Consider the following 17,503-nt stretch of genomic DNA (forward strand, 5'->3'; position numbering starts at 1 on the left):
GCAGGAAAAAACAAACACACAAGCTTAACCACTGGTCCCCAAACAAGATTATTTCTTGAGGAGCAATGAAAAAAATATCTCAAGTCCAGTACCTTTATACCTGGTTACTACAGCTGCGTTGACACTAAGAGGTTCTTGAAAGCTGACGGTGAGAGAGGTGCTGCTCGTTACCATGAGACAGACATTGGTTGGCACCTCAGGAGCTCCTGGGACAGAAGGAAAAATAGAGGGACCTTAACAGAGCAAGTTCTTTTCAAACAATGCGCGTGCCTCTTCAAAGGGCACCCTGAGACATACACTATGGTAGCATTTGTTTGTAGAGTCTAATAGATTTTGCTTTTGAACATTTTCATTAGAAGCCTCAATGGCTTTTATTTGTTGCCATTGTGGTCTTATTTGAGCAGAACATCTTCTGAAGGGGTCAATAATACCACCAAAGCCTTCTGACAGTATCCTGGAAACAAAATAGGAGATTGGGTTGGACAAAGGGAGAGATGGACAGAAAGTTATAGCAGGATCCTACATCATAAATGGAGACCCTTACATTTCATTAAATTCCTTCAGGTAAGTCATTTAATTGGAGACTTGCAACCCTGCTTGGTAGAAAGGGCAAGCATTCCCACTTTTACAATGAGGAAACTGCAGCCCAAAGAGGCAGCATTTCTTTCTCAAAGACACCATGAAGACATACAGCGAGGATGAAAACCTATGGCTTTACATGTCCAATTCTAGGCTCTTTCTGCTGTAGGATTCTAACCTTACTCTTAGCTACCTCTCATTACATCAGGTGGTGTTTTTGAGGAAAAAACAATGATGGGTGGCTCTCATGCCCACTAATCTTAGGTTCTAAAGGATTCTTGATGGCTTTAGGTATTCTTTAACATCCACAAGATGTTTTATAATTTAGAAAGTTATGAAAATTGGCATCAGGTCTATAGATATGTCTATTTCTAGTATTAATTTTTCTTAACTGTGGCACAATAGCAAACACATTTATTGAAGCAATTGGTATGAATGTTTTTTAAAAAAGGTCCATGTAGCAGCATTGCTGAAGAGATTGCTAATGTTAAAAGTAAGATTTCATTAATATTACTTCAGTTAATATTACTTCAAGAGAAAGGATTGGTCTAGATTTGGTTGTTAGTATATAGTACTACTTAAGAGAACAAAATTTTCACTGCCATTGGTCTTTGTCTATTTATTATAACTTGGGTTCCTGTTGTAGAAGAGAATTTCCTAATGAATGAAATGTTTTTTTTTCCTTATATTTAAAATTTCAAGTGTAATTTTGTTGTTGTTTAAATAAGGTCTACTTAGAATGAAAGTTCAATATTTCATAAGTGTTTGAATTTTTATTCATTTTTATATCACAGCCTATACTCAGCAGTACTTTCCATTGCTAATGAGTATTATTAAAATTATCTTAAAAGGCTTTCCTAAACTAACAAGAAAAAATTGGTTAAGAGAATGGAAGTGCAGACAAAAGCATAATTCATGAATTGATTGACTGTCCTTCTCTGTTGCCTGTATTAACTAAATTCATTTTATAGCTCAATATAAAAATGCAGGAGAGAGTTGAAAACAACTTAAACTTGAGCTTGAAGTAGAAACTGGACAAATAGGCAAACAAATATTTTTCCACCTCCACAACCCAAAATATAGTCACTTAAGGCATCAGATCATCCTGGTTATTAGGCATTAGGGCGTAGTGGTTGGAAAGTGCTAGATGAGTGTGACATGGTGGAGGGAGGCCAGAGGCACTGAAGTTTCATGGTTGTGGTCAGAGCACCTATCAGGGGCCAGAAAATCAAGCAAGACAAAAAACCCTTTTACAGGCTTCTCGAGCCCTTGCTCCAAGTAGGCTGACAACAACCATCCCTGACCCTGTATGGTTGAAAAAAAAAAAAAATCAGTAAAAGAGGTTCTGGCTGTCTCAAACCAAAGTTCAGCCTAGTTAAATATAGAAGTCCTCTGCTTATACTCACTGGCGTGCTCGAAGCCCGTTTTCATGCGTCTGTAGAGCCGGTACCTCCATTCCCAAGCTTTTAGCTGTTTTTCTTTCTCTGTGTTGTCCAGAGTGAATCCTTCATTCTCCACCTGGGCGGATAGTTCACTCACCCTCTCGTGGGCTTCCTGGACCAGTGTGTTGAGGTGCAGTGCTCGGCTTTCTAAGCTGACAACTAAAGGGAAAGAAATGGGATGAGTACCCGCTTCTTTTTCGGGGAGAAGTGCTGCTTTATTGTCAGGCTATTTCTGAGAGTCTAGTGTGGGTTTAAAAAAAATGCCTGGGGAAAGTGGGATCTGTGTTTGTAATTACTATCTTATTATGATAAAGTCTAATTAGTGACATTTGCAGCTAGATTAAGTGGTAAATTCATCAAATTAAGATATTCCTATTACTCTCTGGCCTTCCTGTCTTGCACACCCCAATTAGCTGCTTAGCACAGCTAATTAGAATGCCACCATCAAGTACCCAAGAGGACACTTCTAATTGAGATTGCACACATGTTTCTATGGCCTTTAGAGAGACAAACACGTAGGGGTAAGAGCTCTGTAGGGCCAGGGAGGCCCAAGGAAAAGTTATCCATGAGGCAAGTTGCACTGTGGCCAAGGTGTCTTTTTTTTTTTTTTTTCTTTTTTAGAACCTGATTCAAGTTTTTCGTTGTTACCATATTCTTCCCAGTTTATAGACATTTTTGTATGTGTTTCTTCTTAAAAACATAATTTCATTATTATTCATCAACTTATTTTGCTAACAAAGTGTTCCATTACTGCTGCCACAGATGAGCTAGTGGGAGTTCTGATGCCTGGATGGATTGGATGTGATCAGATGTGATCTTTGATGAACTGATTTTTGAATGTGGTGATATAGGAACGAATGCTAGAGATACCCACACCACGGGAGAGTAACTTATACTGGCTCCTCTTCCTGAGATAGGTTGTCGAGTTGATATTTCTGTTTTATGTAGCACATCATAGTCTTTATTTGATTTACATGATATTCTTAACCCAATGTATTATTTGCCCTTATGCGATTGAATGTTCATGACAATGATAGAACATTTCTCATTCTTATGCTGGGCTATGAGACTGCTTCTGGTGGTCTACTCATGGCTTTTACGCATGTGAGGAGGTGGTCCCCTGGTCACCTCAGTGAGACCCTTTCTGGTTAGTGGTAAAAGACAGCCTCTTCATGAGATCACACAAATAATGAAATAAATCAGAATTGAGGCATGCAGATCTGTTGCTTGAATGTGTTTGACACTCCATGTGACCTAAACAATATTTCCCCCTGGTGGGTGAGAAAGAAATCCAACCATTTCATTCTTCTAATTAAGGGAGAAAATATGAAGATAACTCGAGTGAAAAATTTGTTGGATGTATTTTGAAATGGAAATTAGGTGGTTATATATTCATATTTTCTATGTTCATAGGCATGTTTGCATTAATTACAGGAAATGAATACTAATTTATTATTGCCCCTGCGCACCATCAGTCTCAATTTATTTACAGATGAGGTCAATGAAAAATTAGTTGAGTCTTTCTCATTTTCTTTCTTTCTTCTTTCTTTTTAAGGTTGCTGTTTAGAACACTCAGGACTGTGTTTTGCAGCAGATTTGTCATGGTTAATGAATGTTGCTATAGCAGTCAATCATGTACTCTAAATACTGTCACACTTTTTTTTAAAGCCTCAGTCATGAGCCATGACAGAAAAATAAACAAATAAATATAAAGCTAAAAAACTCTTTCACTGAGCAGCTACACTATGCAGAATCCCTTGGGAAGGCTAAAGGAGGCCAGAATAAATGATAATATAAGTGCTGTGGACGTAGGGAAGCAATGATGGTGTATGAACGTGGAGGTTCTGGAGAAAAAAATACATATACACACATGCGGGCGCACACTCCAGTGGAAAAATTGGCAATATTAGTAGCCTCAAGGTGCAATTTCCTGGAGCAGTGAGATTGACAAGTCAGTACTAAATGCTGTTAATTTAACTAACTTCAGATTAATGGTAGAGTCTGCTATGACTGAAGCCCTCAAACACAGTCTCATTATAGCCTTGCTGGGAAGGTCCTAAATATAGGCATTGACAGTTTAAAACAAATTCGTATACATTTGTGTATTTTTAGACATAAGTTAGGCGTCAGAGTTTGTGTCACAGTTTTCAGGTTGATTAATTGACCCAGTAACTGCACCCTCTACCTACTACTCCCCCTCCTTCCTCCACTCCAAATTATAGAGAAAATGGGGGGATTGTCCTTGTGAAGTTATTCAGTGAGCTTTTCATTGTAAGCCTGATGTTTGAATTGCATGCATGCGTCAACACTTGGGTGATAGACACATGATTTATAAAAATAAATTTTTCTAATACTATGAAATCCCCCCTATTAATTTTTATATCCACCACAGTTATTACTGGTGTGAATTCCAGGTGGCAGTTCAGATGGACAGCTTCTCTTGAGCTATACTGTCTCCCTCTGACATTTTTTCCTGCTTGCCATAGCACAGCACGTTTTGTTTCTGCACTTTTCCTTCTAGGCTTTAGACTTGATTCAATCTGCATTATAGCAGTAAAGGAATTCTATTTCTTTAAGATAAAGCATTCTACTCCTTCAGAGACTAGATAGAGAGCTCCATAAAATTACATCACCAGGTGAGCTTTCCAAAATTATTTAGATAGCTGTGTCCTTCAAACTGGAATATCTGAACTCCAAAAAACTATGGTGTTGATGGTGAGTGTGGTGCGGGTAAAGGCCATCTCTGAAGTCACACTATGAATGCACGTACCTTTCTGGAGAATCAAATTTACATGTAGATTATGACATAAGTGTACTCTTTAGATATGAAAACAAAGATGTCTATTCTGTAACAAAATAAATTTTTTTCCCAAAATTTGAAGTTTTGTTTTGTTTTGTTTTTGTTTTGAGAGATTTTTGCTATAGGGCATGTGTGCTTGCCCAGAGAGACAGAGAGAGAGAAAGCAAGAAATCACCCCCCAGGGGGTATGGCCGTGCCGCTATCCCTTCTCTTCCATTCTCCTCTTGGGATTTTGAGCACACACACATGCACACATGCACAGTGTGAGTTTTAAGCCGCCAGGCCTGGGACTCGAACCACAGTTAATGACATGGGAGTCCAATACTGTAACCATTACACCATCTGCTGGTCCCAAATGAAAGATTTTCAAGAGAGAAATTTTATAGAAATATTTCCCTGCCCACCTCAAGTTAAGTCCCAAAGTGCCCCTGAGACTACGCTTACTTGCCTCTGTTGTTAGATGTCATTGCATGGATGATTTGGAAAGGCACTGACTGAGCCAGTGATTTCCAGCCATTTCACCAAGCAAACCTGTATTATTTTTTCCTATGGATTTTTTTAATAGCTTAATAAAACATTCTCTTTTGAAATTTTTTTTTGGGTCTACTAAACCAGCTGACTTATAAAGTAATCATGTTTTTCCCTATTATTAATGACCTACATAACTGCCAATAGAAGCATCTGTTCAGAATGAGATAATTGACCTAACAAACTGGGTTAATACATTTTTAGCAAGAGCAAGTAAATATAATTATATTACACTGTACAGTTTTATTTTGAGTAATGGTGTGATAGGTTAGGCTTTTTGACACCTTAGAAATTGTTCTTGGAATCTCATTCCTATTTTTGTGACCCCAGAATGGGAAACCTTTCTACCTTTCCCTTGTTTTAAAGATGAAGAAGCTGAGACCTAGGGGCATGGTATGACTTATCCATGATTGTTTTCTACAAACCTTAAAGAATTCTCTTTAAATGAAATGGATTACCAATTAACCTATTATTTATATATTGCTCTTTTCTGATCTCTGTTTGGCTCAAGATTGGTGGACTCATTTTGGCCAGTATTTGCTTGGATTTAGAACATTAAGAGAAGCTGTATCTATTTTCCTGAATGTCTACTTCTCTTTTTCTTGGGTCCATTCTGCTTTCACTTCCGCTCACTGAATATTTTCCCCTCGAGTCCAGTGCTTCTGCTCTCTTTGCAGGGTTTTGTCTTTTCTTTCATTGCACTTGGCCCCTTCTCTAGCCAAGCAGCTATCCCTCTGAGTAGCCAGAGCAGCACAATAGAGGGTCTGTGAGTGGAGTAAGCAGTTGAGCTGGGGCAAGACCACTCGGCAGCTCCTGAAGTAGGCTCCGTGCTATTGTGGTGTTTAATTATCAACAGCATTTCTACCACCCAGTGCTTCTGAGAGGGTATTTGTTATAAGACCTGCCCAGCTAATTAACTACTGGATGGGGTGGGGGTGGGGTGGGAACTTGGTGTTCAAAGAATACAATTACAGTTTCTGTTTAAATCCTGAGATAAATAATATCAGGGATTGAATGGATTTTCTTTACCATCAGAATCTGACCTATAATTGCCAACTATTTATTATTTTTTAATGTTGTCCTTCCCCTGATATTGGTGGATTTGGGCTTGGTTGATAATTGCTTAAAGCTTACAGATATAAAGAGGGTAAAATGTACACTAATTTTAGTTTTTAATTGAAACTTTTAGGGAACAAACCATTTGGTTGTTTGAGAGAAATGAATACATTTGCCTATTACTCATGATATGCTATTTTACACTTCAGAAAGAGATTTTTATTATTATTGGCAGTTTCCTCTTTTTATGAGAAAGACTGTCATTTAATCTAAATTAATCTTAGAAGCATCTTTACAACCAACTTTAGTTGCTTCTTGTAGTACCCTTGTTTCTGGATGATTTTCTTCATGAGGAAACTCACTGCTTACCAAGGTGGCCTAGATCTTTTTGTACAGTTCTGAATTTTAAAGAGTTTTCTTATCCTGAGCTGAAATCTTTCCTGTTGCAGTATTTCTCAAGTGCAGGCAATGCAGTAACGAGACCTTTGGGTCCTATAGATTAAACACTGCCTCCCCCTTGCAAATGTATGACCCTAAACAGTTACTTTGCCACATTGAGTGTGTCTCATCTGTAAAACTGGCTAATAATGACACCCGTCATGATAATGTGGTGATAATCTTCAACAGAAAACTTTCAACTAGTAGAGGTTTGTATTATTATTTTTATACCCATTGATCTTATATGTTGTAGAGGTACACACAAATAAATACTTATTTTAAAATTACTGTTTTTCCATTAAAAAAAAAAAAACTCTTGCCTCAGTTAAAAAGTTTCCACTCCAACTAGTGCTTAGAAATATAATTTATACTAATTAATAATGTCTACTTCAACCCTACCTGATGTTTCAAAGAGGAAAATAAGGTCATTCAGGTATAAACCTAGCATTGTAAGCCAATATCCTCTGGGCAACAAAGAAAGGCAGTTAATAAAATTTATCTTTGCTGATCATAAGTGACAACCTTCTAACAAGTTTATAACTGACTGGTTTTAAGGTAGAAACATCAAAAGAAATAATATAAAGACTCTAGTAATGAAATGTTTTAAATTAAAAATAACCTCATGCCAAAGAAACTGAAAACATTAAGTTCCAATTTACCTGTCTTGGTAAGGTTCAAAACTCAAAACTCACTTTTGCTTCATTTTGGCCTCAACCTGGTGTCTTATTTTCGACTTTATCCATGGACTATGAAAGTATGGTTCCAAAAAAGGTTTTAAAGATTTGAAGATTAAATGTTTCATTTTAATTACTGTGTAGTTTCTTCTTTTAGAACACCTTACACCTAGATATGGGGCTCTGGAGAATTATCCCCTAATATATTTTAGCACAATGTGGATTTACAAAGTCCATATTATGTAAATTAGTTGTACTGGTCTCTCTTTCTTTCTTTTTAAGAGAATTTGTTTTACTAGAGGGCACGTGCACTCACCAGAGAGAGACAGAGAGAGAAAGTATCACACCCCTGGGCAGATGGCCACATGACAATCTCTTCTCCCCCATTGTCCTCTTGGGATTTTGGGCATTCATGCATATATGCCCAGTGTGAGTTTCAAGCTGCCAGGTCCAGGACTCTAACAGTGGTCAGCCACGTGGGAGTCCAGTGCCTTAACCACTATGCCACCTTCTGCCCTCTCCCTCATACTAGTTTCTGAAGAAGCTAGAATCAATGACACAGAGAAGGGCTTCTTGTTTGGGTCCCACCAAACTCAAAAGGGTAAATGAACATCTTTTCTAAAATAAAACATGTCAAACACTTGAACAAGTTATTTAGGAAATTCAAAACTTTACCCAATAACATCATAGAGTGGTTTAAGTGTGAAACAAGGTAATCATGTGTTGTTACAGTTTTCAGCACAGTCTGATAGACATATGTGAACCATACAATTTTAAATTTGCTAGTAGTGACACTGGAAAAGCAAAATTAAATAGGTTAAATTAATTTTAATAATATATTTTAGTTAACAATGTATCCAAAATATTATATCAGCATATAATCAATAGAGAAATTATTAATTAGATTAATTAGACATTCCATATATGTTCTTTTTTGGATACTAAATCTTTGATATCCAGTGTAATAGTTACATTTAGAACACAATTTCAATTTAGATTAGAGACATGTCATGGTTTGATAGTCACTTGTGACTAGTGGTTGTGCACTGGACAGTATAGTTTTAGGACATAAAATTCTACAAACTTTAAAATGTGCTTGAATTAGGCAGCATTTTGCAAATCAAACCATACAGTAGGTGGGTAAAATATTTAAATTTTTTTTACTAGGTCTTTTGTTTTTGAGAATTATATTGGCTAATAATATTTTGACTATTTATAATGTGCCAGGTTATATGAGAAATACTTTAAAGGTACTATTTTATTTAATTCTCAACAATGATAGATAGGTGCTATGATATTCAGACTGCAAAAAAGCTCTTGATACTCACACTCTGTATAGTCCCCTTCTACACTGAACCAGATCAGTCTCTCTGATCAACAGAATTCAGCAGAAATTAAAGTACATCACTTTGGAAATTAGAAGATAAAGGACACTGTTGCTCTACTTTGATTGTTATCAGTCTGTCTCTCCCTTTCTCCATCTCTGAGATTTTCCTTTGGGGGAAACCAAGTTCTGTGTCATTGAATAGCCATATGGAGAGGCTCACCTCAGAAGGAAGGCAGGGCTCTTGCTAATTGTCACTCTGAGTAAACTTGGAAGAGGGTCCTGTAGCTCAGTCATGCCTTAAGATGACAGCAAAATATCATGAGATACCCTGAGCTAGAACCACCCAGCTAAAGCTGTTCCCGTATTCTTGGCCCCCCAAACTGTGTGAGATAAACATTTGTTATCTTTAGCTGCTAAGCTTTTGGGAAATGTATTACACGGCAGAGAGGTAGACACAATTACTGTGTCCATTTCAGAAATGAAGACACTGAGACACAGAGAGGTCAAAGAATTTTCCCGTAGCTATAAAATGACAGTATAGGAATTGAAACCAGAACTCTGTGACTCCAGAAATTTCTTTTTTAGCCTATGCTAAGAATTTAACTTAAAACTGTACTCCCAATATTTTTCTGTTGTTGTGTTGTGTGTAATTAAAACACATCGGAAAAAGTCTATACACCTTTCAAACCGAAAGCAATGTTTATGGTGGAGGAATTTGGGGCTGGCCATCCAGATCCTATGTGTGTACACAAAAGTGTTGGGAGAAGTTGTCAAAGGCATCTTTTAGTGAAATGTTTATCTATAGTGTTTCAATTTTTGATAAGGAGAATATACTCTGTGTTAAATGTATATTTAAAAATTAAAAACAAAAGAATGGAAAGACAACTATCAAAATAGAAATCCTACCATTTGCAACAGCATGGATGAACCTGGAGGACAGCACAGAAAGACTAACACTATCTAATCTTGTTTAGCTGTAGAATGTAAAAAAAGTCAAATACATAGAAACAAAGTAGAACAGTAGTTGCCAGAAGCAATAGTGAGTAGGGAATGGGGAGCTGTTCAATGGATACAAACTTTAAGTTAGATGAATAAGTTTTAGGAAACTAATATACAGCATGAGTGGAGATGGATATAATAATTAATTTGATTGTAGTAGTCATTACACAATGTATGTGTATGCCCAACCATCATATTCTAAATCTTGAATGTATTCAGTCTCTATTGTTCTATTATCAATTAAATTTGTTTTAATTGCCATAGAATGCATGCTCTTCACAGAGAGTGACAGAGACAAAAAGAGAGGGAGAAAGCACTCCCCTCTGCACTCCCTCCCATGGCATGGCCATGCAGCAATCCTCTCTTCTTCATTTTTCTATCCTGTTGGGTTTTAGGGCACACATACACATGTGCACAGTGTGTGTTTTAAAGCCACTGGGGCCAGGATTCAAACTGCAGTCAACATGTAGGATCTGGCTTCTTTAACCTGTAGGCCATGGGAGAAGCTTATCAGTTAAATGTTTTCAAATAAAAAATAGAAGAAATAAGTGACTAGAAGGTAGGATGTAGCCACCCGTAGCCACCTGATGTTTAAGTAATTCTTTGGAAACATAAAAAAGGTCAATTCACTTGATATTTAGTAAAATAATTCCCTTCACAAGAATATATTTATACCCCTCAAAAGAAGTAGCTTTGAGACTCATTTGATTCAAGTAAATGAACATGTATTAAGTGCCAACTGTTACCTGGGGATACAGTGGTGAATGAGGCTGACAGATAAGTCCTGCTTTTGTGGAGTTAACATTTTAGCATAAGGGAAGTAGAAAATAAACAAATGGAAACACCAAGAAAAATGACAAGTACTATGCAAAAAACTACAAGAAGGATTTGATTGGAAAGTGACCTCTTAAGACTTTGGATCTTGTGGCCAGAGTAAGCCTCTCTTGAAAATGTCATATTTAAGCTAAAATATAAATGTTAAGGAGTTGTTTGTGTAATGGCCAAGATGAAAGGCATTTGATTATTCTAAGTAGAGGAATAGCTAGTACAAAGTCCATCTGGTAGGAGAGCTTGACATGTTCAAGGAACAGAGTGGAGGCTGATATGATTGGAGGATGTGCAGTATGAGATGGAATAGGTTTGTAAATCAGAGTGAGGGTTTATACCCATGTTAGTGGTTGTTTTTGTTTTTGTTTTTGTTTTGTTTTTTAACTTGCTAGAGGGTGTGTGCGCTTGCCAGAGAGAGACAGAACGAGAGAAGGAAAGTGAGAAAGTGCCACCCCTCTCTTCCCATGGGGGATAATCATGCCACAATTCCTTCTCCTCCATTTCTTCTTTCAGGATTTTGCACATAAGTCTAGTGTGTTTTACAAGTTGTCAGATCTGGGACTTGAACCATGCTGTTGGCCATATGGGAGCCAGCCGCCTTAACTACCAGCTGGCTCTATACCTGTATTTTAACAAAGCAGATAAAAATAGATGAGGCTGATTTTAGATACCTGCCTAAGGCTTGTTCTTTACAAAGGGCTGCATATCTTTGCCCTTTAAGGGTGGATTTGATTTCAGGAAATCATTAAATTATTTGAGGCCAAGTCTGGTGAACACAGGGAGTGATGACGCTGGGCAATACTGTTTTGGAACAAAAATCAGGTGTGACTCCAAAAACGAGTCAGATTTTCTCATAAACTGACTCCAAGGACAATTCCAAAAGTGTTTCGAGCAATGGCAGCACTGTTGGAGCAAGTGTGGGGTCTCCCAGGAGGACCATGTTAAAGGATAACATTTGCTTGGGTTGTAGACTTTCTGGTGTTTGTTTACCTAAAGCCAACTCATTAGTTTACAGTCACACCTCTTAGACAGGGCCTGAATCAGCCCCAGCACCAACACAAACCCCTGCTTACTGCAGAACCTGCTGGTACATCCTGATGAGTCTGAAAAATTGACATTGGTGTCTGCACCATACTCATTAAAGCAACACTACCGTCACATTTTATGAAATGATTTAACATAATGAATTCTGTGTGATACTGCCTTGTTTCACAGACAGCATTTAAGAGAAAGTGAGGGTTCCCTAGGAACTGCAGAGGTTGGGTAGAGGGTCTGGAAGAATGGGATAATGCAGCTAAGGGAAAAGGCAGGAAGACTAGAATGGAGCAGTATTCCACCATTGCTTACAGCCTAATCATTAGACAGCATAAAAATAAAAGCAGACTGCATCTACAACCAAATTCTGTAATAATGTCTAAGAAACAACAGGTAAAACAAAATGCTTCCCAAGTATAAGATGCTGAAAGATTGAAAGTTTTTTCCTATGCATTGTGTGTGTGCGTATGTTTTTGTCCAGTATATACATAACATGTTTGTGTATGTGTATGTGTGTGTATGTACACTAAAACCTGACATTTGTGATTCCCAGTAGGATAAGACACGGCTGTCATAAAGACTGAAATTTCAATAGATATTTTCTGAGCATCTACTATGTGCTAGGGATAGGGGTGAAAAGATAAGATGAAATCTATGTGAATGATCATATTTGCACAAAGCTAGTTTTCTTTACAATTACTTGTTATGGGTCTTAATGATGGCAAATAAATGGCAGCCTCATAAAGACAAAGCCCTCATAGATGATTCAGCAAACTTCTCTTGGAGACTGTTGGACCTGATTTGAGGGTGGTGGCAGAATGAATTAGGAAAAGGAAGAGTTTTATGATTGGGGGCCTCTATATACAGAGACAAGTCTTTCTCAGATAGCAGTTGAACAATTGAGTATGTGCCATAACAACTAAGATCCTATGTGTACGAAACAGTCCATGGTATAGCCAGGGGTGTCTTGTAGTGCTTCTGCACACTGGATTCTCTAGTTGTGGTCCTTTTAAATTCTGTGCCTTGTTCCTAAACTGAGCACACCAATTTGTAAGGAATTACTTGGGATTCTACTTCAATAATGACTGATGTTTTCCTCTTCAATGAATGTTATATTGTGCTTGTTTACCTAAAGGTGGGAAGAATATCAAAATCACTGAATAAAAATAGGTTCATCCGATGAGTAGTCTGAGATTCTGTATATATTCAATCTCAGGAAAAGTTTCAGTGCTTGCTTCTGGGATTTTTCTGTGACTAACAAATTGTGTATGAGTGAGCTTCAAGCAATGTTTATGAAGAATACCTTCAGATAGCTCTGCGGTTGAGAGGTTAGACCAGCAGACAGGCCTGGCCAATGGTTTAGGAGTTAAGTTCTTAAACTTTGTGTCATTGTTATCACAGTAAGAAATGGGGAGAATTACAGAGGACTTTCTTCTGAATCGTGTTGGGCTCCATGGTTGTCATAGTGAAAGAGTTTTGTGCTAGTTTTCAGAAGGTAAAGGAAGAAAGAAAGTTAACCTTATTAGAAACCCTATGCTCTGTTTTGCAATGCTTGACAGTCATTAGAAGAGGAGCAAATGGAGAACAAGGGAAGAAAGAAATTGAGCATCTGCGGTGTAACAGTGAGTGTACTAAAGCTTTTCTAAGAATACCAGTATTTGATAGAGAAGATCTGGATTCAAACCATGGCCTCACCACCTATTGGCTTTCTAGTACTGGGTGAACCATTTGACTTTTCTTATTCTAATTTTTTCATTGATGAAAATCAGGATAATAATTCCCATCTCACAAGCTAGTTGTGAGAATCAAGTGAGGTGATTAAGCCCTCATTGTTATTTTTCTTATATCCTGCCTCTTAAGCTGGCAGCAGGTGTTTGCTTATATGGTTCTGGCTGGCAGACTGTAGTTACTCTCATAGGCTGGTTCATTCTGATGCACAGAAGCAATTCTGTTTCTTTCATACTTGATATATAAAGTGAATTAAAAATCTCTGAATACACTGTGTTCCTACATTCTGCTTCTCCCCTGCAGGAATGGCACCTTAGTGCACAGAACAGAACAAAGAAATACACCATAGGATTTTAGTAAATAGTAATACAAAGGGGGAACGATGCAGGGGCCCATTGACCACAGCTCTCCATAATGGTTATTTGGAAATACACTGCTTGTGCAAAAGGATCCCAGGTGTCAGTGTCCCACAGACTTGGGCTTGAGTCCCTGATATCTTTATTCATTTGCTAGATGTGTAACCTTTGGGCAGATATTTAATCTCTAAGATAAGAATCACAAATTCCTCATCTTCAAAATGGAGTTAGTAACAACCTCCCATAGGGTTAGTTTAAAAACCAAAATAACGTACATGAAGGCATCATAGATAATCAATCAATATTCCTTTGTCGTTTTTACACATGTGTGAGTCTATATGTGGTACTATCTCTTTGACTTCTTTGTGGTCAACGTGAAGTAAGTGTCATATTTCCTGAAGGCAGAAGCCCTGGTTTTCTCTCTCATTGTCTGTCATTTCTTATAACTATGTGATGGTAATGTGGTTATCATCCAAGAGAGAATGAGGAAAACTAGGGATCTCTTAAACAAATTTGCTTTTGGCTTAACTAGATATTCAATACTGGAGTTCTTTTATGGAGGTTGAATTGTGCACAAGGGGGTTTTAGGAGGTTGGGAGTCTTACTGTTTTCACAGAAAATGCAGAATTCTTTGTAGCGTCACAGGTAAGTAGGACTAATGTTTCATCCAGACCAGTGCAGGATGGCCACATCTGGATGAATGGTCTCCTTGTTTCTATAGAATGGGGCTCAGTCTGCATTCTCTCCTTATTCAGACCCTCTGATTCTCTCTCCACCCCTCTTTCACGGGGTCTTGGGGACAGACATTATTGCTGAATAAATCAGAAGGCAGCAAAGATGACTTTTCAATTTATTCCACCCTTATTTGCCATCTTTCAAACCTGCTAGTTCCACTAAAAAGAAGCAGCAATTTGACTGTAAAGCTCTTTTGAAGAGCCCAAATCCTACCAACCCAAATCCTCTCTCTCTTTGACATGGATGTGGTGAGCTTAGCATATTTAAAATAAAGAGTTTTCAGATACAAAGACCTGCCTCTGTACCTAGTCTTTGGGTGGCAGTGGTTTATGAAATATAGGAGCAGAAATTTAACCTCTAATTATATATTTGCTTGCTTCTCATTCAGCCTTCTGGGTCTCACCACTTGGAAGTAAGTGAATCAGTATTAGTGAAACTAACAGTTTGATGAGTTTACTTTTTTCTTTTAGGAAACATAAAAACTGTGGCTCGGAGCCATTGTGGTCATTAGGTCAGAGAGTTTGCACCCAGGGGAGTGTACATACCTACCTCATAATGTTGTTGTGAGGATTAGAGGAGTCAATACATGTAAAGTGCTCAGAATAGTGCCTGGCACAGGCAAGAACTGTATGGCATTATCCTTCCCACTCCTTGGCAGAACCTGCCCTCAGCCTCAGAGCAGCTTCCTCTGTAAGTACTATCAGCTTTACTTCAAAATACAGGCAGAAAGAAGCTGGTAACAAAGACCACATATTACTGAGATGATTCCATTATCTGAAATGTCCAGAACAGGCACACATGAAACAGAAAGTTGTCTAGGATTCAGAGGAGTGGGGAGGATGACAATTCTAGCTAAAGGGGATGGGGCTTCTTTAGGGATGATGATGAAATTCTATTGTATAGTGGCTGCACAACTTCTGTATATACTAAAAACCATTGAATTATATACTTTAAACGGGCAGGTTGTGTGGTATATGAATCCTATCTTAATAAAAGTGTTAAAAAGTATATTCAGGGATCTAGCCAAGGTGATGCACGTGTCAGGGCACTTCTGTGCCATGCAGTAGCCACATGGAAGATCCAGGTTTAGACCCCAGGTTTACCTGAACATGCCATATGTGCCTGTGCATACCTGTGATCCTGGCTAGTTGGAGTCTTGGGGGAGGACTGTGGAACAAGGCTCAGTCAAGGGTACTTGTCTCTCACTCTCTTTTATATGAAATCCTGGGTCGTCAGAAAAGTCATGACATATTTTTCTATATTTTCCTATGCAAAAATGCAACATGACTTTTCTTTTCTTTTTGAGACGTTTTTGCTATAGGGCTTGTGTGCTTGCCAGAAAGATAGATAGAGAGAGACAGAGACAGAAAGCAAGAAATCAACCCCCAGGGGGGATGGCCATACTGCAATCCCATTCTCCTCTTGGGATCTTGGGCATGCATGCACACATGCCTGGCGTGAGTTTAAGCCACTGGGTCCAGGACTAGGACTGGATGTAAACCTGGAACCTTCCCATGTACGTTGGCTTCACAAAGTATCACATTTTATGTCTGACCCCTGCAGTGAATTTTTTTTAAGAATTTTTTAAAATTTAATTTTATTTATTCACTCATTTATTTTAATTTGACCAGGGAGAGACAGAGAGAGAGAGAGGGAAAGTGAGAAAGCAAGCCACCAGGTCCAGGACTCAGAACTACGGTCAGCCATGTGGGAGTGTCCAGTGCCTTAACCACCACGCCATCTGCTGGTCGCCACACTGCAGTGAATTTTTAATGTAAAGCAGCATGCCATCCACCTGCCTAAACTGTTCCACTGCCTTTCTAGCACACGCAGCAGGGTTAAGCATCTTACTATGGATACAAGGCCCTGCATAATCTGACCCCAGTGACTTCTTCCTTACCCATCACTCTCCCTTTTGCTATTTTGTTTTAGCCACATTGTCCTTCTTGCTTTTCAGATATGTCAACCTCATTCCTTCTGCCTCAGTACCTTTCTATTTGCCATTCACTCTGCTGAGACTTTGACCTCCATGGCCTCTCATGGCTCATTCCTTCATGTCATCTAGGATTCAACTCAATATTGCGCATCAGAGAGGCTTTTCTTACACAACCCTACTTAAAATAGTCTTTTTCCCATCAGTCTCTAACCACACATGTGCTTTATTTTCGTCACAGTCTTTATCACTTTTTGAGTTTATATTTTAATTAACCCATTGGATCACTGGAAAAATCATGATGCATTTTTGCATAGAAAAATATGTCATAACTTTTCCAATGACCTAATATTTATTTGCTTATCGAAAGTCTTCATCTTCCCTGTATGTAAATTCCATGAGAATAAGGATTTTGTCTTGTTCACCACTTCTTTCCTTGCACTAGAACAGTGTTTTGCACTGTTTGTTGAATGAAATGAATGAGTGAATGAATGAATGACTGCAGCCACCACATCGAGTGTAGATACAAAAACACACGTGCCATTTCCTTTTCTGTGTATACTTCTGACTTTATGTTCTCACTTGGAGTATTTCACATATACTACAGCTTGGGGGGAAATTCTCAGGGGGCCCCTTTTCAATACTATTCATCATATTCTTTTTTTGTAGGTTTTTGCCACAGGGCATGTTTGCTTGCCAGGGAGGAGGGGGAGAGAGAGAGAGAGAGATTTCATCCCCCAGGGGGATGGCCATGCTATAGTTTCTTCTCCTCTATTCTCCTCTTGGGATTTTGGGCATGTACACACACATACACACACACACACACACACACAAAAGCCTGGTGTGATTTTAAAGCCTCCAGGTTCAGGACTCAAACCATGGTTGGCCATGTGGGAATTTAGCACTTTAACCACCACACCACCTGCTGGCCCCAGCATATTCTATTTAAAATGCACCTTGATTCTTGGACTGATAAACACTGTTACTATTTTCATGAAATTCCACAAAAACATGTAAGGATTTCAGAATCTATGCTTTGTCGACC

The 17,503-nt window shown here is 38.3% G+C and overlaps 1 protein-coding gene across 2 annotated transcripts in view; it reads right to left on the reverse strand.

Moving 5' to 3' along the window:
* Positions 1–17,503, reverse strand: part of ANKFN1 (ankyrin repeat and fibronectin type III domain containing 1) — a 368,177-nt gene that overhangs the window by 145,375 nt on the left and 205,299 nt on the right. For both annotated transcript variants that reach the window (XM_006154669.2, XM_027774263.1), the window contains 2 exons: positions 1,986–2,180; positions 93–206 (listed from right to left, as the gene is read on the reverse strand). In XM_006154669.2, the coding sequence (XP_006154731.1) occupies positions 93–206; positions 1,986–2,180 (309 nt within the window). The remainder of the gene's footprint in view (positions 1–92; positions 207–1,985; positions 2,181–17,503) is intronic.

This window comes from Tupaia chinensis, unplaced genomic scaffold (assembly GCF_000334495.1).
Source record: "Tupaia chinensis unplaced genomic scaffold, TupChi_1.0 Scaffold000416_1, whole genome shotgun sequence".
Taxonomy (NCBI): Eukaryota; Metazoa; Chordata; class Mammalia; order Scandentia; family Tupaiidae; genus Tupaia; species Tupaia belangeri.